Source organism: Apium graveolens, chromosome 7 (assembly GCF_009905375.1).
Source record: "Apium graveolens cultivar Ventura chromosome 7, ASM990537v1, whole genome shotgun sequence".
In the NCBI taxonomy this organism is placed as follows: domain Eukaryota; kingdom Viridiplantae; phylum Streptophyta; class Magnoliopsida; order Apiales; family Apiaceae; genus Apium; species Apium graveolens.
Window position 1 is genome coordinate 49287785 of NC_133653.1, and position 23698 is coordinate 49311482.

Here is a 23698-nt window from a genome sequence, read left to right on the forward strand (position 1 = left end):
GTGTGGTGACACTATAGCTAGTATGTTGGTGCTTATTATAGAATAAGTTCACTGAACATGATTTGCCCAGCTGAACAACTGATGGAGTTCACTCACGTGTCAGCAGTTGTTCGCTTAGTGATAGTTGTACAAGTATCCTTAGACTTGAGGTCATCATAGTCATCTTGTGTACACTGAACTATGCTTTGGTTTAGTTCTTAGTCTCCAGGGACAATTATTAGGGCTCTTCTGGGTATAGGAATTTGTACACGAAGATAGTGTACGATCAATAAAGGATGTACCCCTTCCAGTGAAGGAAGCGAATGTTGAAGGCTGATCCACTTATGCTAGTTCAGGAATCTCTGGCCAGAGTAAATGAAATTAGAAATGAGTTTCTAATTTGCATAGAACTATACATAGTAAATGGTAAGTAAGTGATTGAATTAGATAGGCTTGACACGAGATCCATGCCTTGTATTTAATCGGGACATTGTAGGGTAGAAGGAGTTTATTGTACGGTAACTATTCACTGAATATGTTCTTGGTATTCTAAGCAGTGAATTCATATTATCCGGATAGTCGCGATATGCTGAGAAGTATCCCTCACGATGTAGAATAAATGTGATTAATTAATTAATCATATTTAATAAATTAGAGAATTTATATAAATAATGATAAAATAGTTTTATTATTATTTATTTCTACTACCGGCTTAATATTGAACCTACAGGGTCACACCATAAAAAGAGAATGATTTAATGGTGGAGGAAATAATTAATAATGGCTAATAATTATTTATTTATGAAATAAATAATTAATTGGCAAATTTAATAATTGATTAAATGAGATTTAATTGATTATAAATTAATTAAGAAAAGTTCTTAATATTATTAATTAAGGATTTAATTTTTGGAAATTAAATCAAGAGAGAGAATTATTTCTAAAGTGTTTAGAAAAAGGATTAATAATTAAAAGGTATTTTAATTATTAATGAGAATAATAAATGGGATAATAATAATAATATTTATGGGAAAATTTCAGCTGAAAATTTTGCCTATAAATATACTGTTATAGACCCTAATTTTATTTGTACCGCAAAAAAACCCAAAAAATTTGGAAAACCCAATTCTCTCCACCTCCTTCCTCCTCCTTAACATCGTTTTCTTGGTGGATACCGGTGGAGTGCTTCACACTTGAGGAGCAACTGCTAAGGATCTCTGATCGTTGTCTCCGAATTATTTTAAAGGTTAGATTCGATCCCTATGTTTTTTACCACGATTTATATGCTTTTATTTGGATTTTATATGTGTAAAAGTGTTTTGCCATGCCCCGCTGCGATTAAAAATCCAATATAAGTAACCTTTTCTACTAGTAGATGGATGAATCCCCCACCGGTCATCACCCTGGCCACATAAGGACCTTGTGCTGGACCGCCACCCGGCCTCTTACGCGTTGATGGACTGCCACCCAGCCACTTACACTTTGATAGACCGTACCCCGGCCTGTCGCTTATGCCGACTCAATTAGATGGACTTACTTCCCGAACATTGGGAAAGTAATCAAATTGTTTTCTCAAAACAGCAACCACGTTGCGAATGTAAAATACACCACAGAGCCGGATCCCCCAGGTTTTGAGCGAGTATTTAAATCCCCTTCGAAAGGAAGATCTTAAATTTGAAAATGAGTTTTGGGATCCGCCCTAACTTTTAAAAATCATTTTGAAGACTCGAAAATATTTTTAAGAATGTTTGGAGTAATGCTGATTTAATTAAATAAATCAGTCCCAATATATTAGAAAGTATCTGAATATTATTATTTAAATAATATTCCCATAAAGAATAATCTTTATAAAAATAATCGAAGTAGAAGTTTTAAAACTTATATTTGAAATGAATAATAATTAACCAAAGATATACTTATACGAAAGTACGATCTTTATTTGAATAATCGAAAATAAGTTTAATTATCGAAACATTATTCTTTAATAAAATAAAGAATATTATTAAATAATAAGCGGAGTCATAATACCTCGAATGAATATTATAAATAATATTCATTAAATAAAATAAACGGAGTCATACATCCTCAAATGAATATCCAATTAATAATCATTAAATAGAATAAACAGAGTCATAAGTCCTCGAATGAATATTCAAATAATATTCATTAAATAAAATAAAGTTATCGAATAAACCTTATTCGATCAATAGTTTTGAAAACTATATCCATATATATATAAATATATATATATAATATACTCGGGAGCATCGACTCCCGGTTTAGAAAATGTTCGCCTTTGGGTCCCCTATACTAAGGGTATACGCCACTACTGCTTATCTCTAACATAGGTATTATGCAACTAATAAGCATTTGAACCAACAGATATATAAATCAAGAATACGAAACAGACATGCATATATACCATATCACATGCTACAATATATTGCAAGAATTTGCTAATAACAAATATGCATTTATCACAAGATCATGCATATACACATATACATCACAACAACAGTTATACGGGTAGAAAACTTGCCTGAGCGACTGGGGATTATAAATGGCTTGGGGCGAGTCTGGTAACCTATAAACAACATATAAGTTGGAATTAAACCAAAGTCACTTGTAAATCTATACTTTAACCAAATTAGACTCTAACGCTCGCTTTTCGCTTACTGATTCTGTTAAGTCACTCGAGTACCCTCGGCTCCACCATTTTTAATAAATTAACCATTAAGGTTTTTAAGGCGATTCTTTCGCGAGTACCTTACCAACTTCCTAATCCACTTTACATAAATGTTTCATACCCCAATTAGTCATTTAAGGTCCTTAACCAAGGTTTCAAAGTAAGGCGAGGGGTAATGGTTCGGTCGCGAAATGCCATTACTTAAAACGGTCGTTTCTCCTAAACCGTATATCGGATTCAAACGAACCATATATCAAAACGAAGCTCGTAACATGAAATATCTAATCATGGCAATGGTCAAAACCTAGCAGGGAGTTCTCGGGTCCTGATATTAAGAGCAAAAACAGTCTAAAGTAAATCGGACATTACGACGGCTATATTTACGCGATTTCCCAAATTTTTACCATTCCAAATCATATCAATCCAACTACCAATCAACAACAACTCAAGATACACATCAATGCTACTGATTTCAGTCATAATAAGCTCAAGGATCTCAATCCAATCATATATTATAACATCTCCAAATTCAACTAAACTACTTAACAATTAAGTTCGAATCATGCTTATCATTCAAATTACTACTCATCCATCCAAACCATCTCCAAAATTCAACATTCAAACTTATTACTAAAGGGTGTGAAGATTTATACCTTTCTTGGAGGGTGGAAAGTTACTAGGAAGACTTATGGAGCCTCCTACAAGCTTGATCTTTCCAAAGAAATCAAGAACACAAAGTTAGGCTTTAAAGTTTCTAAAAGTCCGATTGAAAGAACTGTAAAAATTAGGGTCTTACCATGCTTATTTGGACGAGACTTGTGAACAAGAGTTGTAGGCCATCTCAATACCTTTCCAACGAGCTATAGAACATAACATTTGAGTGAGTATTGAAGGAGATATGGCAGTTTGAAGTTGCTGGGTTTATTTTAGCCGAGAGCTTTCTTCTTGAAATGGGAAAGTCAACTTTCAATTTGTATTTGTGTTATGATATTTGTTGGTTGGTTGCTTCCTTTTGTCTTGAAAATAAATTAAATTTTTACCATGGTGAAAAATGTGTGGCTCACAATCAACCAACCAATCATTCCCACTTGTCATGCTTAGGTCATCAAGCTTAGGTCATCAAGCTTAGGTCATCTTGTTACACTTGTCTTCTTCTTGTTGGTGTGATGACATCATCATCCACTAACCTCTTTGATTAACCCCTAATTACTTGGCTAATGACCGCTTATCTGTTATACGGTTCGCTTAACTTTCGTTCTCGTTTATCGTTTGAGGGATCATATCCGAGATCTTATCACTTGCGTTCCCCTAAACCTTCTTCAATATTTTATATTCCTTTTTATGATCCCCTCTTAAAATCCTTAAATTTAAATCCTATTTATCCTGTTACCTTATACTCACTTCTTTCTGTATCTGGTGGATTTCCGGGAAAAATCAAAGTGTTCGGAATTGGATTATGACGATCTTTACATACACTTATATACTATATAGAGTACTAATAAAATCTCAAAATATCAATAACAGAACCCCTACATAGTGTGGCATGAAAAGTTTTCTTATTCAGCATAATCTGCAAAATCACTATTCATAAGGGTTTCAAAAAAAAAAATCCAAAAATTGGGGTTATTACAAGAGAGGCGGGATCCTTACCTGGCAAAAGGAGAGGTAGATGAGACTCAGGATTTCGTTAATCCTTGTGAGGAAGCTCTGACTATTAAAAGTCATGAGATGAGTGGTGTGAGAAGTGATGAGATAACTTTAAAAGAATAGATATATTTAGGTACTCATGGTTCTTTTCTTACAGGATCTACACATGTAACTAAGCCTTTTAAGTCAAATCTTGATTTAAAGCTCAAAGGCATAGTTCCTGATTCTGATTTTAATTCTGATATTCCTGAGAATTCTTTGGTGATCAAGATGATTCTGATGACTCTGATGATGATAATCCTGATGATGCTTCTTTGACAGCTAGTATTGAAGTATCTAAATTTTCTACCTTTGGTTCATCATCTGGTCATGCTGATGTTCTACATCCTCATAGGGCTTATGGATGGAATCATTCTTGGAGATTACCTAGTGCGAAGATATCTATGAAATCTGCTCATACTTTAGCTGATCATGCTATTCAATTGGTTTCACATACTGATATGAAAGCATCTATCGAAACCACTACAGTTTTAGTCAAAGGACTGCATTCTTGTGCCTCTGCACTCATGGAAGATACTGTTAAAATCAGATAAGAGCTTGCTGATCTTTCTGGTGACTATTAAAGGTACAAATAAACAAAGTGGTTTGCTAAAGAGAATGTTTAGCTTGGAAGTAAAACAAGATCATATGTCTGAAAAGCTGACAACTTTGGAAGCTGGTCAAAATTCTAAAAATTCCCAGTTGGATGCTATTTTCTCTCTTCTACAAAGTCTAGATGCCAAAAGCGGGTGATAGTATCAAAGACAAAATGTCAAACTAAATCAATTCTGAGTAGAAATACCAGTTCTGATGATGATGGTGATGAACAAGAAATGGAGACCTTTGATGCTGTGAAAGTTGATACTATGAAAGTTCAAACTGGAACTGTAATTCAAAGTCAAAAGAAGACACAGTCAACTCAAGTCTCTAAGGATAGATCACATAGATCTAATATGAAAGCTGCTCTTGTTACTCTTAGTTCAATTTATGATGACAAAGTTACAAGTTCTAATGATTTTTCTGACACTGAAAGAGTAATAGCGATTCCTGATTCTGTGAAGACTGAAGAAGAAATTATATTTCGAATGGATTTACAGATTCTCTCTGCTTATGTTGAAGCTGTTAATGTTGAAAACTTCAAGGAAGAAGAAATGGTTTTTGACAAAGAAGAAAGGGCACAGGAAGGAAAAATCAGAATAGCTGTTGTCAAAGCAGATCAAGAACACAAGAATCTGCTTAAAAAATCTGAGAGGAATAGATGGAGGAGTACATATATGAATATGTTGCAAAAAAGAGCTGATGATCTTAATTGTAATGATGAATTGAGTTTTACTCCTCGAGGAATAAGGATGGATGGTTTACTTGGTTCTAATACCATGGGAGATAAGAAGTCTTGGTTAGTACAAGCTAAGAATCTTAAGTTGATTGAACCATTCACAAGATCTGGAATAGGACATCATGAAGCTAAACTTGTCAACTTAAAGTTGTTGAACTTCACACTTGTTGATAGTCCTGATTAGCAAATAACTGCTGATCATCTGGATAGACTTGAAGCTGTGAAGATTTTTCTTGAAAAATATGATGGTCTTAAATCTAAACAGAAGATCTTACTCTAATTGCAAAATGATCAAGTTCAAGTTCTTTCACTTAATGAACTGATGATCATGTCTACAAAGGAATTGAAGTGCATTCACTATTTGCTAAGAGTTGAAGATGAAACTTCTAGGTTATAGTCAAACATGATTTTTTCCAATATCAGAAGAAGGATACTTGATGATGGTCTATATTATTTTGGATCATATGTTCCTAAATACAAAAATTTCAGAGGGCAATAAGTTAGCATGAAGAAAGGTGAAGCTGTCATTGAAATATTCTTACTCAGAGACATATAACTATGAATCCTGATGGAAGAAAACTTGGTATGTTTCATTGGAAGACATGATGACAGAAAGAGCTCAAATCATAAATCTGAGAGCTGCTATCTATCAATTATCTGACAAAACAGAGTATGACAAAACAGGGTTGTTGAAAAAGATTGATGATAGAGTTAAAGCTTTTGTTCAGAGATATTGCAAAATTTATCAAGAAATATGAAGATTAAAGTCTAAAACAAAGTAAGATTTACACTACTTATTTTGTCTATATGGTTTTTGGCACTACACAATTCTATTAGAATTCATGCTTATTCCGCAAAGCATAAATTGGGGGAGATTGTTGAGATTTGGCTAAGTCGAAGATCAGGATCTATCTAACAATCAGGATAAGATCAACGGTTGTGATATGATTATCCGTTGAAAACTTTGATATCATCTGTTGATGATCGTTAGTCATCTGTTGATATATACAAATAATTATCCGTTGAAGCTACAACATTTATCCGTTGATCAGCCTATCTATTGAGAATGATTTGGATGATAAGTCAGGATTGCGAGATAAATCAGAAGGTGCTGATATATAGGATCGTAGTTGATTTAGATATGTAACATGTTAAAATTATATTGTAATATATCTTGTAATTGATATAGGACTGATTTTAGCTGTGTAGTATATAAACACGAAATAGGTTATCACAATAAGTGGTGAGCAGAACTCGAGTATTCGTATAACCTAGAAGCTCTTAAGAATATTGTTCTTGAGAGAGTTTTGTAACAGTTTATTAAAGATCAATATAAATTTTTATTTGATTCATATGTTCTTACTTTACTTTCATAATACATCGATTTATTTAGTAATTGTATCCAACGCCCTTTAAATATTTACTTTACTGCGCAACAGTTTCATCCTTTGAATGCATAAATTTCACTCAAGTGTATCTTGAGTAGTCATACACCATCACCAAAGCATATTTCTTTTTGGATATAGATAAGAAATTAACTGGTCCAAACAGGTCTATGTGAATAAGCTGCAATGGAGCACTTATTGAATATACAGTCTTCTCTTATCACCGGACCTCTTCATTTTGACTTTTTAACAAGCCTCACAAACTTCATCTTGAGCAAATTCCATAGTTGGCATGTCTCTCACTAATTTCTTTTTCACCAAGGTGTTGATTTCTTTGTAATTCAGATGAGAGAGTTTCTTGTGCCAAATTTTGCTTTCCTCAATGGATGCCTTGGTGCAGAAGAAGCATATTCCATCCTTGTTTGCTGAATTTAAATCCGCAACAAATATGCTACCTTTCCTTGCTCCTTTCAGAGCAACTTCACCAGTCTTCTTGCTAGTGATTGGGCAATCTTTTTTGTCAAATATTACTTTGAAACCTTTATCTGTAAACTGGCTGACACTGAGAAGATTTACTACAAGACCAGCAACTAGTGATACATCATCAATGATAACATTACCAGAAATCAACTTGCCATACCCCATTGTGAATTCTTTGTTATTATCTCCAACAGTCACCAATGGGCCATCCATCTCCTCAATTGTGATAGTAGGGCTCTATCACCTGTCATATACCTGGAACATCCACTGTCAATGATCCATATGGCTTTATTCTTCTTGCCCTGCACACAATGAGGATTAAGTATGTTTAGCTACCCAAGCAGTGTTGGGTACTTTCTTCTTTTTCACAGAAGTTGCAAAAGTAGAATTTGAACATTCAAAAAGAATAACATTCATTGTTTGATCTGTATCATCCTTTTTAATCTCATATCCAAGATTGACTTCCTTAAGATCTTTTCTCAACTTATGACAGCTTGCCATAACCTTCATATTGCAAGAAATGCAATCAAACTTATCACAGAAGAAATAGGGATCTTCAGCTAGTGCCTCATTATACTTGCATGCTCTAAATTTTGGCTCACTAACAGCCTTTTTGTAAAGCTGAGTTAGATGATTTGTTGAGCCACATTCTTGACATTTCTTCCTTGGAACATCCGCAACATAGACATAATTGTTGCTCTTGTTTACACATGTTAGTCCCTAACAATGCAGCAGGAATTACAGAAGGGGGGTTGAATGTAATTCTAGTAAACTTTTTCTTGAACTATAAAATGTTCTAACTCAAACTATATATATAATTGTTTTGATTTGCAAGGTGCGGAATCACAAGTTAAATAAATCAAAAACACAAAGTAATAAAAACACAAGTCTCTAAAACTTTCTAGTGGGTTTAAAAGTATCCACCAGATATATATATATATATATATAGAATTAAGAACTCTGTGAATAATAAATTGTCTCACATCTTCTTTACAAGTGAACAAACAAACTACAGAGAAATTCTTAACAGTTGCAGCTTTTTCTATTTCTCTTCTAAAAGTGTTTGCTTGGTTGTTTGTTCTACTAGCTATACTTGGTTTATATACCACCAAGTTTACATGGTAATAAGACAGGATAATAAAATTAAACTATCAAGTCAAACTGCATGCTGCTTCACTACTCTATTCCATCATCTTTGAAAATCTTCTTAACTTGCATGGAAATGGTTTCTTCATTTGCTGTTAAACAAGCTGCCACATTCCTTTTGCAAACACCCAACGCATGTGACTGTGTTGTCACTGTCAATAGACATTTGAATTGATGATCCGTCGGGTACATGCTTGTCATCCGTCGGGTATCTTTGTTGATCACCCGTGGGGTAGCTTTGTTGATCATCCGTCGGGTAGCTATTTGACACTTGACTTCATTTCACTTATGCAGAATTACAAGACATCTTATATTTACAATTAATCAACCTATATTGCATATCTAATAAGAGTCAACATAATTTATATGCTACTACAGAATCTATACAAAGTTGTTTACAGAAATGAGTTACAATACTTATTATTACATAAGCTACTTACTCGATGGATGTCAAATCATCATCCGTCGGGACTATAATTGATCATCTGTCGAGTGCTATATTTTTTACTAAGTTAAATCTACTAAGGTGTTTTGTTAATGTAATCATCAAGTTCACAACATATTTCCAACAATCTCCCCCAATTTATGCCTACTAGAATTATAACGACTCGTACATTTTTGTAATATTTAAATATGTAATTATTACGTAAATAATTAAATAAAGAATTTTATATTAATTGTGGTCTCTGTGTCTCACTTATTATTGTGTATATGTGATTGTTGGATTGCGTGGTGTATTTTTTGGATTAACTATTGCACCATTTTATTTTTATTTCACATTTAAAAAGTGATTTTATGACAATCTTATTTTCAAAAATTACTTGGGTTGTCTCTAAAATTGTTTTTATGATTCTATAATTTTAATGATTATTTTTGGGATTTTATAAAATTTACAAATCAATATTCTGTTAATTATTTATTCTTAAATGACTTTCTGATTTCGTTTAATGGTAAAACTCATTTTAAATCCCGGATTCTTCAAAAATTATGAAACTCATATTTTATTACGTTTACAATATTATGAGAATTTTAAAATTATTTTGGTTATTTTCAGGATTAATTCTACCCGCGCCTAGTTTCGCTTAAATGCGAAAAACGGATATTAGTTGCATTTTAAAATAGTTTAAAAATCTCGAATTTTTTTTATTAACTTTCGAATATTTCGAGAATTTTGGTATAAAGTTGTAACTTTTTCGATACGTTTAAGTGCGTAACTGGTACATTATTTTAAGCAGGGACGAACCAAATATCTGCAAAAGTCGGGCCAGGGACACGTGTTAAATTCTTGTATTCCCGGTTGATACGTGCCCTCTTGGAATCTATTCAACATAGTAATTTTTATTTCTTTATTTTACAACTCCTCCTCGTCTCTGCATTCTCGTCTCTCAATCTCTCCATCTCGAATCTCTTTCTCTCTTTCACTCGAATCTCTCGGTTCTCTCTTCTTCCTTTCGATTTTCTTCTCGCCTTGTTACTTCCTTTCCCTGGTAATTGCTTTGCCCCCTATTTCTCCTATTTTGCTGTTGTTTCCCCTTCTTTTCTCGCCTCCGTTGCCGCCGATTTCCGGCGTGGTGGCGGTGGTGTGGTTATGTTTGGTATATATATATATATGTATATGTGTATACGTGTGTGTGAGTATGTGCATATCTATGTGTGCATGTATGAGTAGTGTGTGTGTGTGTTGCCCGGTGGCGCATGTGCGGCACCTCCGTGCGGTGTTGTGCGTCTGTGTTTTGGTTATGTTGGGCCTATTCTGTTGGGCCTGTTCCTGTTGGGTCGTTTGTGTATTGGATTGGATTCTTGTAGAAATATTATTAATTGAAATTCCTTTTTCTTGCAGGAATTTATTGATTATATTCGTGATATTAACTTGTTGTATCAGAAGTGATTTTTTTATAATTAATCGATAGAATTTTACGTTGGAAACCCGAGGATTTATCGGGTACCCGTGAAATTTTATCGCCGTCCGCGATGACTTCAACGAGCGGACGGTGGGCCGTGATGATCGACATCTGAGTCCTAAATATTTTAAATAAATAAATAACTCATATAAATTATTTTCGGGACAATAAATTTATTTATGTGGTAGTTTGAATTGGTTTTGTTGGGAATTGTCGTCGATTGATGTTTCGACGGGTAGGTCCATAAACAGAGGAGTCGCTGTCCAAATTTTTCTAAAAATTTCCTTTAATTACGAATCGAGTGTATATATCTCGATAAATACAAATTAAACCCTGGTTGCTACGTGCACTATTATTGCGTATGTATTATTATTATTTGAATGCATACGAGTCGGAAATTGTATCATTGGGTAATTAGTTTAGTGAGGATAAGTCAAGCATAATCGGTCATTTAACCTAGGTTGTTTAGATTTCGTAGGTTCGAGTCGAAGGACCCCGTAGTTGAAGTCAATTAGAGTCAAGCCAGTGTTAGTACAAAGCTTTGCAAGGCAAGTACCCCTGAACTAATCTTTTACAGTTCAGTATATATGAATAGTTGTTGATTTAAATTATGTACTGGAACAGAACGTTTTAAGTTACGTATTTCCCGTATTTAAATATGTTTTACTAAACGATATTTTGGGGAAAAAGTAACTTCTGAAAATGCCTATCTCTAGATTGTGATTAAAATTAAAAATGGATTTTTAGAATGTGTGTTGTAATTGTTTAAAAAGAGATAGGTATAATTGATTTTGGAAACTGGATAAAAATGAATCAGATATTGGATGGTCAGTGGCGTAAGAGGCCCGTTATTAGGTAACGGCCCAACATGGTTGCGTAAGAGGCTAAGTCAGATGCGCGCACTGGTAGGCCACTTAGTCCAGCATAACAGAGACCTAGCTAGTCTCTGAGTTCCGGAACAAATTGTGGTGGGATAGACTGATCAGCTGTCCCTAGAATTCATCCACTTTTATATCTGACTTTGGTTTATGTGTTCCCATAACGGAACAAATGGTTTATGGTCCCCGTAACGAGACAGATGATTTATGGATCCAGCAATGGACAGTGGTTTTGGAAAGAAAATATCATGCTAAAATTTGACTCTGGTATTTTGTCACAGCACACTACAGATGATATTGTTTTACAGAGCATGCTAGTTTTGATATCCAGTTTATACCTGTTTTATGGATTTTTTGTAAACTAGTTTTAATATCTGTTCCTACACTGCTTTATATATCATGTTTTACTTGTATTCATATAGAGGTACTGTTGAGCAATTGATTTCTCACCCTTGCAGCTTGTTTTGTACTTATTTATTGCAGATGTCTAGAAGACCAGGTCAGCGTAGAGTGTCAGCCCCCTTCGGTCCCGGCTCCTCTGAGGTAGTTTGTATCAGACCCTGAGGTCTGATTAGTTGCTGTAATAAGATAAGATATTGAATCATGAATAAGTTAGTGTTGTTTTGTAACGTAAATAATACTTGAACCTTCATCGGCTCCTGGTTTGGGGTCGTGTGTTATAATAAAGTTTGTTTAGTAATTTATGTTGTGGTTTATTATACTTTGGTGACGTCAACCCCTGACCCCGGGGTTGAGACCGTCACAGTTATTTAAAAACCTTTTGTTGTGTTTCAGGAGAATGCCTCCCAAGAAAAATTTCCCGTCCAATTCCTCCAGAAGGAATTCTGAAGGGGGCCCAGTCATGGATGGATTACTAGATTTGCTGCGCTAACAGTGTAATTTAAAGGCTCAGCAGCAAGAACAATTCCAGTAGTAACAGCAGTTCCTGCAACAGCAGCAATTTATACAACAACACCAACAAATCCAACAACAGTTGCAGCTCCAACAGTAACCCCAACCAAGAGATTCAAACCAGACTGTTAGCTTCAAGTTTTTTCAGTCAGTTAAACCTCCAGAGTTTAAGGGCGAGGTAGATCCGGAGGCTGCTAGAATTTGGCTTAAAGAAATTAAGAAAGCCTTCACCCGTATTCAAGCCAGTGATGATTCTAAGTCGGATTATGCCAGTTACTTTCTCAAAGGTGAAACAATTTTTTGGTGGGAATCTGCGCGTGTATTAGAAGAAGAAGGCCCTGTCTCTTGGGCCAGATTTACGGAGTTGTTCCTAGAAAAGTATTTCCCGGATTGCTTGCAGAATCAGTTGAAAGTGGAGTTTCTGGAATTGAAGCAAGGAGAGAAGAGTGTGGCTGAGTATAAGGCCAAGTTTACGGAGTTGGTCCGACTAGCCCCTAGATATGTGAACACGGAAATTCAGAAAGCTAGAAGATTTCAGCAAGGACTGAAGCCGGAAGTTCGTAGTGGAGTGGTGGTCCTGCAGCTTAAGACGTATACCTCTTTAGTTCAAGCCGCCCTGGTGATTGAAAGTGATCAGAATTTGGCCTTCAAGGAAAGGAGTGATAAGAAGAGAAGGTTTGAAAGTGGTATAGGTAATGCAGACCAGGAAGAGTCTAGTCAGAAGTTCCCAAGGAAGTTTGGCCGGAATAGGAATAAGAGGTTTAGAAGGCAAGACATGGTTCAGACGAGTTCCGGTGTCACCTCAGTTGCCTCTGCCCCAGTTTAGTCAACCAGGCCAGTTGTGGATTGTAAGTCATGTGGTAAAAAGCATAGTGGTCAATGCAGGAAGGATATCCAGTGCTTTAAATGCGATAAAAAGGGTCATTATGCGTCAGAATGTAACACAGGAAACTTCAGAGTCACCTGCTTTAAGTGTGGTAAAGTTGGGCACATCTCCAGAAACTGCAAGATGGCTACTCAAGGCAATGTAGGAGGAGGTGAATCTCAAGGACCAACAACTAGCACAGCAAGAGCCAGAACCTTTAAGATGACCAAGAGATCTGATGCTCAGGATTCAGATGTAGTTGCAGGTACGCTTTCTCTAAATTCTGTGCCTGTTAAAGTTTTATTTGACTCAGGAGCGTCTAAGTCTTTTATATCTAAAAAATGTGTAAGTAATCTGGATTTGATGTTGGAGGATCTAAATGAGCCCTTGACCATAGAAGTGGCTAATCAGGATAAAGTTTCAGTAAACCAGTTTTGTCCTAGGTGTCAACTAGAAATTTGTGGGCATTTCTTTTCAATGGACTTAATACCCTTTCAATTAGGAGAGTTTGATGTGATTCTAGGAATGGATTGGTTGTCCTGGCATAAGGAAAATATTGATTGTAAGAAAAGGAAGTTTTGTTATACACAGGAGATAATAATAGGATAATTTACCAAAGACAGAAGCAGGAAAATAAATATCTTTCGATACTGGAAGCAAAGAAGCTGTTGAGACAAGGATGTGAAGCGTACTTAGCCCATATTGTGGATACTGAGAAGAAGGTACCCAGGTTGGGGGAGATCCCAGTAGTTAGTGAATTTTTAGATATATTTCCAGATGAGTTACCAAGATTACCACCCGATCGGGAGATTGAGTTTTATATTGATCTAATTCCAGGAGCAGAACCAGTTTCAAAGGCCCCCTACCATATGGCCCCAGTAGAGATGAAAGAGCTAGCTAAACAACTTCAGGAACTCTTGGATAAAGGGGTGATTAGACCAAGTGTATCCCCGTGGGGCGCGCCAGTGTTATTTGTGAAAAAGAAGGATGGAAGCATAATATTGTGTATTGACTATCAGGAATTGAATAAGCTAACCATCAAGAATAAGTACCCTTTCCCCAGGATTTATGACTTGTGTGACCAACTTAAGGGAGCATGTTGCTTTTCAAAGATCGATTTAAGATCGGGCTATCATCAGTTGAAGATCAAGCCTGAAGACATACCGAAGACTACATTTCGAACCAGGTATGGCCATTATGAGTTCCTAGTAATGTCATTTGGATTAACTAATGCGCCAGCAGCTTTTATGGATTTAATGAACTGGGAGTATAAGGAGTATCTGGATAAGTTTATTATCGTATTTATTGATGACATCCTCATCTACTCAAAGGCCAAAGACGACCATGCCGAACATCTAAGGATTGCTTTGCAAAGGCTGAGAGAAAAATAGTTATACGCTAAGTTCTCAAAATGTGAATTTTGGTTATAGGAGGTTCAGTTTTTAGGTCATATAGTGGATAAGGATGGTATTAAGGTAGACCCTATGAAGATTGAAGCTGTATCCAGATGGGAGCAACCGAAGACCCCGACAGAAATTAGAAGTTTTATTGGATTAACACGCTATTACCGAAGATTTGTGAAGGACTTTGCCAAAATTGCAACCCCGTTGACCAAGCTGACCTGGAAGAATGAGAGATTTGTTTGGACTGAAAAATGTGAAGAAAGTTTCCAAGAACTAAAGAAAAGGTTAGTGACAGTGCCAGTGTTAGCGTTACCAGATGAAGCAGGGAATTTCGTAATCTACAGTGATGCTTCTCTCAAAGGATTAGGCTGTGTATTAATGCAACATGGTAAGGTTATCGCGTATGTGTCTAGGCGGTTAAAACCCCATGAGCAGAAATATCCAGTTCATGATCTTGAGTTGGCAGCTATAGTGTTTGCTTTGAAGTTATGGTGTCATTACTTGTACGGAGAGAAATGTGACATCTATACAGATCATAAAAGATTAAAATATATATTTACCCAGAAGGATTTGAACATGAGATAGAGAAGGTGGTTGGAACTGATTAAGGATTATGATTGTTCGATTAATTATCACCCAGGTAAAGCCAATGTGATAGTTGATGCCTTCAGTAGAAAAGAGAAATTAAATATGGTTCGTATTGTGAATGAACTAGCGCGGGATTTGGAAAAGATGGAGATTGAAGCTCGAGTATCAAATGAAAGTCAGGAACAACTATACGAGATTACCTTCCAGCCAGCATTAACGAAAAAGATCAAGAAGTGTCAAGAAGGAGTTATGGAACAGGAATTGAATACTTGTTAGGGCGAAATCACGCACTAATATTCACGCAAGTATACGCGTTCGCAAGTAATATAGAATATTTTCTAGTTCGTTCCCTCAGAGACTCAGACTAAGTTTTTGTCTAATTAAACTCACTCACCAATGTATGATTACTTCTCAATGTTAAGATAATAACACTTAAAATTGTTGATTAAATATTAACTATAATTAACTACTTAACTAACCACTTAGCTAACACTTCAACTTATCAATAATAAAACACTCATGAGATCACAACTTCATTATTACTTCCTTCTATAGCCATTGTTATTACCTTTAGCATGTGACAGTGATGATATTAATCGAATAACACGAAACTGATAAAAGCCAACTTTCATTGTACTAATACCATTCTATCAAGCATCCACAATTAAGATAGAAGTTGAATAGTCATCAATTATGTTGAGTTCCTATATGTCTACAGAAATTGACAACACAACAATTTAAGCACAAGTTATTCCTTTTGATTACATAGGGCAAATAAAACTGTTAGAGTTACCCACTAATCATGCACAACGTACATGAACCTATGCTAGCATGGCAAGTTCTAAATCTCAAGATCCACCGTCGCTTCACAAGAGATTAACACCCTATCTTATATGTTCGCGACGCACATAAGACGAATACGCACAACCAATACTAGATATCATGCAATCATCACACACTAAAGTATTAAACAATTAACTAAAGAATTCCATAATAAATCCGTTGCAACCCCATGATCACGATTAGCCCATAATAGAACTTATCGCCATCATGGGTTCATATGAAATCATGATATACAACACAAGAAAATAATAACTAAACTAATTATATTAAAACAGAGTACGTCACAAGAGTAAATAAGTCAAAGCAAGAAAACTAGCATCCAACATTACAACAAAACAAGAACCACAAGAATATATGCTTCCTCTTCGCTGCAGTGTGCTAAATCGGTCTTCTTCCTTATCTCCTTCGCTTCTTGCGCAAAAACATAATCTAAAACATAATCTCATTCTTATTCTCTATGAAAACGTCTCAAATCTACTTATATAATAGTCCCATAAAACTCAGATTACATAGAAGTTGGAAGCCAAACAGAAGTAGAAGTCTAAAATAATTCAGCTTTTTCCCCGACCCTGCGCGGCCGCTCAGCATTTCTGCGCGGGCACGCAAGGCTGCTGCGCGGCCGCTCAGCATTGCTGTGCGGCCGCTCAGCATTGCTGCGCGGGCGCGCAGGACCCTACTGGAAAAATTCCCAGTTTGCTCCATTTCTTCGCCGTAATCTGCCCGTTCTCTTCCTCTCGCAATGGTGAACACATGCCAAGGCTTATTCTTGATGATTCCTCCTCCGAAATGCAACTAATACCCTGAAATGCATAAACACTAGAAAAACGCATCAAATACACAAAATACTTGATTTCAAGACACCAATTTAAGCCATTTTAAGACGTTCTAAGTGGTATAAAATGCCACTTATCACACCCCCAAACTTAAATCGATGCTTGTCCTCAAGCGTCACAGACTCAAAACAAATAAAAATATGCATGAATGCAATCTATATGAAAATGCAACGATCCCCCTTACTACAATTAACCAACCAAATTGTCACGTCTCAACGAATGCAGTTAGACACTAAAGATCAATAAACTCATGCAAACGGACATACAGCCAGAAACGTGGTGTGTGCAAATGCTTAACAGATATGCTTCGGAACTAGACCAATTACTATGACTAGACTATCCTCAAGGCAATCCTACGATTATACAAAGAATAAAAATTCTAGGCACAAAGTGATATACAACACTACAAGAACTCTGGAGCTTACTACGGAATCGTGCTTTTTATTTACAACTCAAATGCTTATTTGACCGTGCAATGAGTGAGGTCCACAAAAGACTTATACAATGGTATCCATGTAACGAGCGTTAGGTTAGCGGATCCCAGACTCTAAACGCCTTAGGTCACTAGGCACAAAGTCCCCTAAGAACTTAATAACTCGAATACCAAAGAGCCCACTCTTGATCAATTATGCAATTTTTTTTTTCTGAGCAAGTGCGTTTCGCTCCATCTTGCTCAACCCTAGACTACTCGCATAACATGCGAGCCGGCTACTACCCATTTGACGCCTAGCCACAACTAGCAACAAATTCCATTTTTACTCCATTTTTTTTTCTTTTTCATGCCTTTACCACTAAGAACCTATTATCAAATTCTAAGCATAATAAATAGATTATCCTCGAAAATAATCAGATCATAACAACAATCTAGCCCTTAAGCATTCTCTAAGACTTAGTGAAAATACAAGTGCTTCTAGCATGCATATCAACCTACACAACTTAATATCACTTTAATGCTATCACTACACTCGCATCAATATCACAATTCAGTCGATAAATCATTGCAAAAGGGATCATGGTATATGCATGAGCTATATGATATGACAAACAAATAAAGCTATATAAAAAAAACTTATATGACAAAAATTATGCAACTATATGAACTAACTATCATGAATATGCAGTTATATATCACACACAAAATATTCCTTAACTACCACCCCCAAACTTACAATCTTCACTGTCCCCAGTGAAGGTAGTAGAAAGGAACACAGGGTATACCTACTCGGAGTCATCATCATCATCATCACCCTCAGTGGGTGGAGTATCAGGCGGCGGGTATGCAGAGTCCTCACCAAAAACTGGCCACTGGATATCAGCTCCAAGGCCTCGAAAAGCAGTCCCTAACGCAAGGGTGAGCTCCTGAGCAAACCTGCTCTGCGTCTCATACATGGCATCCATCCGCCGTGAAAGCCTCCTATACTGGGCATCACCCATCCCAGCACCTTCCTGAGCTCTCGAAGAACCAGCCTCACCATGCCCTGGCCTAGCCATAGTAGCACCTCGTGCTGGACGCCCTCCTGGAAGACGATAACCCAACCCATGCTCCTCAGGCTCACCACCGGTCCACTCCTGCATCCCATTCAGAGTGCCAGAATCTATCGGAGCTGCTGACAACTGCAACTGCTCATGAGCCGGCCAGTTCACTCCTACTGCTCGGCATAGCTTCGTAACCGTGGATGCATAAGGGATGTTCATATGCTTTGCTCCCCTAAAAAACTTCAGAATTCCTTGGTAGATAAACTCACCAAGGTCCACATAGTATTCCTCATTCAGAATTCCCCACAACAACTGTGCTCTCTCAACTGTGACCTCGTGTGCATGTGAAGAAGGCAAAATATTAGCACATATAAATGCATTCCATGCACGGGCATACCTGTTCATGGCAATCGCCGGAAAGTGACGATACTCATTATTGGCTGGACTGCGGTTCCAAACTGTGCCCGGTCGACAGAGAGTCGCACAAATCAAATCCAAGTCAAAATCCTCAGCAGTCTTTTCATTCCAGTTCTCCTCCTCGGGCTTCCTCTCTCGCTGTCCAATCACACGGTGAATCGCCGCAGGATGATAATCAACCGTCAGCCCACGAACTACAGAAAACCCATTCTTTTCAGCCTTCGCGTTCGCGTAGAACTCGCGAACAACACTCATCGGTACTACTTCGGGTGACTCACAAAAAGCTATCCACCCCTTCTCTGCAATCATGGGCAACAACTCACCATCCCTCCCTGATGGTAAAAACCCCCTCTCCTTGAGAATCGGCTTCCCCAACAGCCTAGTGTACTCCTCCTCCGCAGCTCTGTCAATTAACCGAGGCCTTGCAGCAGTACCTCTTGATGAATCAGCAGTAGGAACTGTGCTGCTGCTGTCAATAGTGCGTGCTCTCTTGGGTGCCATTGATTTGTGAATAAAAGTGTGTAATAACTGATTTTTGATGTTTATGAGAGGGTTTAAGTGTAGGAAGTTTGTGGGAGATATGTGGGATAGGTGTATGTATATATAGGGTGTGGAGTAGGTTAAATTAGATTAGGAGTGGGGTTGAGGGATAAAATCATGGGGTAATGGGAAAAGAATTCGTGGGTTTATGGGCTGTGATGGGTTTTTGTTTTTTTTTTTTTTTTTTTTCTGAACTGTAAAAAAATTTTCTGGAACTCGACCCCTGCGCGGCCGCTCAGCATTTCTGCGCGGGCGCGCAGCAAGCTGCGCGGCCGCTCAGCATAGCTGCGCGGGCGCGCAGAGGGTCTCTGGAAAAAAAAAATTTCAGCCCCTTTTTTCTGATTTTTTTGTGTTTTTGGATAGGTTATTAACTTCTAAGGGTTCCTGTAACAACAATTCATGGGTTGCCTCCACGCAGCGCTTCTTTTTCGTCATTAGCTTGACGTTCCGTACCTTTCTCAAGTAGTCAACAAAATGGCACTAACCACCTCTCGGTTTGCCATGTCCCCATAGTAGTGCTTCAACCGCTGACCGTTAACCTTGAATGCTTGGTCTGAATCATTCTCAAAAATTTCCATCGCTCCATGTGGAAACACAGTTTTGACAATAAAAGGTCCAGACCACCTTGATTTCAACTTCCCAGGAAAAAGTCGGAGCCGAGAGTTGAATAACAGAACTTGTTGCCCTGGCACAAATAACTTAGGATGTAGCTTCCTATCGTGCCACCTCTTCACCTTTTCCTTATACATTTTGTTATTCTCGTACGCTTGCAGTCGAAATTCATCAAGTTCATTAAGCTGAAGCATTCTTTTCTTACCAGCTGCATCTAAATCCAGGTTCAATTTCTTCAATGCCCAGTAGGCCTTATGCTCAAGCTCCGCCGGTAGATGACATCCCTTACCGTACACCAACTGAAACGGTGACATCCCAAGTGGAGTTTTGTATGCTGTTCTGTAAGCCCAAACAGCTTCATCGAGCTTTAAAGACCAATCCTTCCTTGACGGACAAACAACCTTCTCTAGAATGCGCTTTATCTCTCTGTTAGACACTTCCGCTTGACCATTTGTTTGCGGATGATAGGCAGTAGCTACTCGATGATTCACATTATAACGCTGCATCATAGAAGTGAACTTACGGTTGCAAAAATGCGATCCTTCATCACTTATGATTACCCGAGGCGTTCCAAACCTTGTGAAAATTTGCTTATGAAGAAAATTTAGCACTACCTTTGCATCATTTGTCGGTAAAGCTTTAACTTCGACCCATTTTGAGACATAATCGACTGCCAGCAAGATGTACTGATTATTGCAAGACGAGATAAAAGGCCCCATGAAATCGATTCCCCATACATCAAAGACCTCGACTTCAAGCATCACATTTAATGGCATCTCATCCTTCCTTGACAAATTTCCCACTCTTTGGCAACGATCACACCTTAAAACAAACTGATGAGCATCCTTGAACAAAGTAGGCCAGAAAAAACCTGCTTGCAGAATACGAGCTGCCGTCTTCTCACCTCCATAGTGTCCACCATAAACCGTGGAATGGCAGTCTCGTAATATCCCCTCCGTCTCACAGAACGGGATACATCTCCTGATGATCTGATCAGCTCCCTGTCTAAACAAATATGGTTCATCCCACATATACCACTTCACCTCATGCAGAAACTTCTTCTTCTGAGCGGATGTCAAATTAAGCGGCATTATATTGCTGACAAGATAGTTTACAATATCTGCAAACCATGGTTCTTCCTCCTGAATTACAAACAACTGCTCATCCGGAAAAGATTCATTGATTAACGTCCTATCTTGTGAAGTAGAATCGGGATTCTCCAACCTAGAGAGATGGTCAGCTACTTGATTCTCAGTACCTTTTCTATCTTTGATCTCTAACTCAAATTCCTGAAGTAAAAGCACCCAACGAATGAGTCTCGGCTTTGAATCCTTCTTAGAAACCAGATAGCGAATAGCTGCATGATCAGTGAATACTGTTACTTTCGTACCAAGCAGATAAGATCGAAATTTCTCAAAGCCAAAGACTATAGCCAAAAACTCCTTCTCAGTAGTGGTGTAGTTCAATTGGGCCCCATTTAAAGTCTTACTCGCATAGTAGACCACATGGAAGAGATTTTTCTTGCGCTGTCCCAGAACTGCACCTACCGCGTAGTCACTCGCATCACACATCATCTCAAACGGTTCTGTCTAATCTGGTGCTGTAATAACTGGTGTCGTGATCAAACTCTCCTTGAGAGTCTCGAATGCTGCCAAACATTCATCATCAAATTTAAAAGGCACATCTTTCTCAAGTAAATTGCACAACGGCTTAGATATCTTTGAAAAGTCCTTGATGAATCGCCGATAAAAACCCGCATGACCGAGAAAACTACGGATTCCTTTCACCGAATTAGGTGAGGGAAGATTTTCAATGACTCCCACCTTGGCCTTGTCCACCTCCAGACCTTTGCTAGAGACCTTATGCCCAAGGATAATGCCTTCACGCACCATAAAATGACATTTCTCCCAATTAAGCACCAAATTAGTTTCCACGCATCTTTTGAGTACGGCGCGCAGATTATTCAAACATTCATCATATGAGTGTCCAAAGACGGAGAAGTCATCCATGAACACTTCGACGTTATTTCCAATCATGTCAGAGAATATAGCCATCATACATCTCTGAAAGGTGGCCGGGGCGCCACATAACCCAAACGAAACTCTTCGAAAAGCAAATGTGCCAAATGGACAAGTGAAGGTAGTCTTTTCCTGATCCTCTGGTGCAATACAAATCTGATTATACCCGGAATAACCATCCAACAGACAAAAATACTCATGTCCCGCCAATCTGTCAAGCATTTGATCAATGAATGGGAGAGGGAAGTGATCCTTCCTTGTGGCTTTGTTCAATTTTCTATAATCCATGCATACTCTCCATCCTGTAACTGTTCGAGTAGGGATGAGCTCATTCTTTTTATTTGCGACCACAGTGATACCTCCTTTCTTAGGTACACATTGCACGGGGCTCACCCACGAGCTGTCAGAAATAGGATAAATGATGCCTGCATCTAGCCATTTCAGAATTTCTTTCTTCACCACCTCCTTCATGATCGGGTTCAGTCTTCGCTGCTGTTCCACAGTCGGCTTACTACCTTCCTCTAACAGAATTTTATGCATACAATATGAAGGACTTATCCCCTTGATGTCTGCTATGGTCCATCCTATAGCCGATTTGAATTCTCTCAAAATCCTTAAGAGCTTGTCTTCCTCACTACCTGAAAGGTCAGCTGAAATAATAACAGGTAACGTAGATGAATCACCTAAAAAAGCATACCTCAAGTGTTCAGGTAATGGTTTTAGCTCCAAGGTAGGTGCATCCTCTATTGATGGTTTGAGCTTCCCTTCAGCATTCTTAAGGTCAGAAGTACCAAGAGATTCAAATGGTATGTCGAGCTTTCGCTTCCATGGAGAAGCGTTCAGATATTGTAATTGCTCGTTGCTATCTTCATCATCACTGTCAAATTCCCCCACTAAGGCCTTTTCCAATGCATCAGACATTAGCATGTGATCGAGTTCCGAAGTAACCGCAGAATCAATCACATCCACTTTTAAGCACTCCTCATCTTCTGTAGGGAATTTCATTGCCTTGAATACGTTGAAGGTCACATCCTGATCTTGGACCCGCATAGTAAGTTCCCCTTTTTGCACATCTATCAAGGTACGGCCAGTAGCCAAGAAAGGCCTCCCCAAGATTATGGGAATCTTCTTATCTTCCTCAAAATCCAGAATAACAAAATCAGCAGGAAAGAAGAGCTTATCCACCTTGACGAGCACATCCTCAACTATGCCCCTTGGGTAAGTAATGGAACGGTCAGCCAATTGTAGCGACATGTATGTGGGTTTTGGATCAGGCAGATCCAGCTTTTTAAAGATCGACAACGGCATCAGATTAATGCTTGCTCCCAAATCACAAAGGCACTTGTCAAAAGTTAGATTGCCAATGGTGCAAGGAATGGTGAAGCTTCCTGGATCTTTCAGTTTTGGTGGTAACTTTTGCTGCAGAACAGCGCTGCATTCTTTCGTGAGAGCAACGGTTTCAAGGTCATCCAGTTTCACCTTCCTTGAAAGAATAGTCTTCATAAACTTCGCATAACTAGGCATTTGTTCCAGAGCCTCAGCGAAAGGTATATTGATGTGAAGTTTCTTGAACACCTCCAGAAACTTCCCGAACTGTCTATCCAGCTTTTATTGCTGCAATCTCTTAGGAAAAGGTGGTGGAGGATAGAGCTGTTTCTCCCCTGTATTAGCCTCAGGCAGAGTGTGTTCAACAGTAGTCTTCTTTGGTTCCGCC

At 37.8% G+C, this 23698-nt stretch overlaps 1 protein-coding gene across 1 annotated transcript in view; it reads left to right on the top strand.

Moving 5' to 3' along the window:
- The first annotated feature begins 13398 nt into the window (after positions 1–13398).
- LOC141673604 (uncharacterized) overlaps positions 13399–23698 on the top strand; it is a 156703-nt gene continuing 146403 nt past the window's right edge. The window contains exon 1 of the mRNA XM_074480357.1: positions 13399–13519. Within this exon, the coding sequence (XP_074336458.1) occupies positions 13399–13519 (121 nt within the window). The remainder of the gene's footprint in view (positions 13520–23698) is intronic.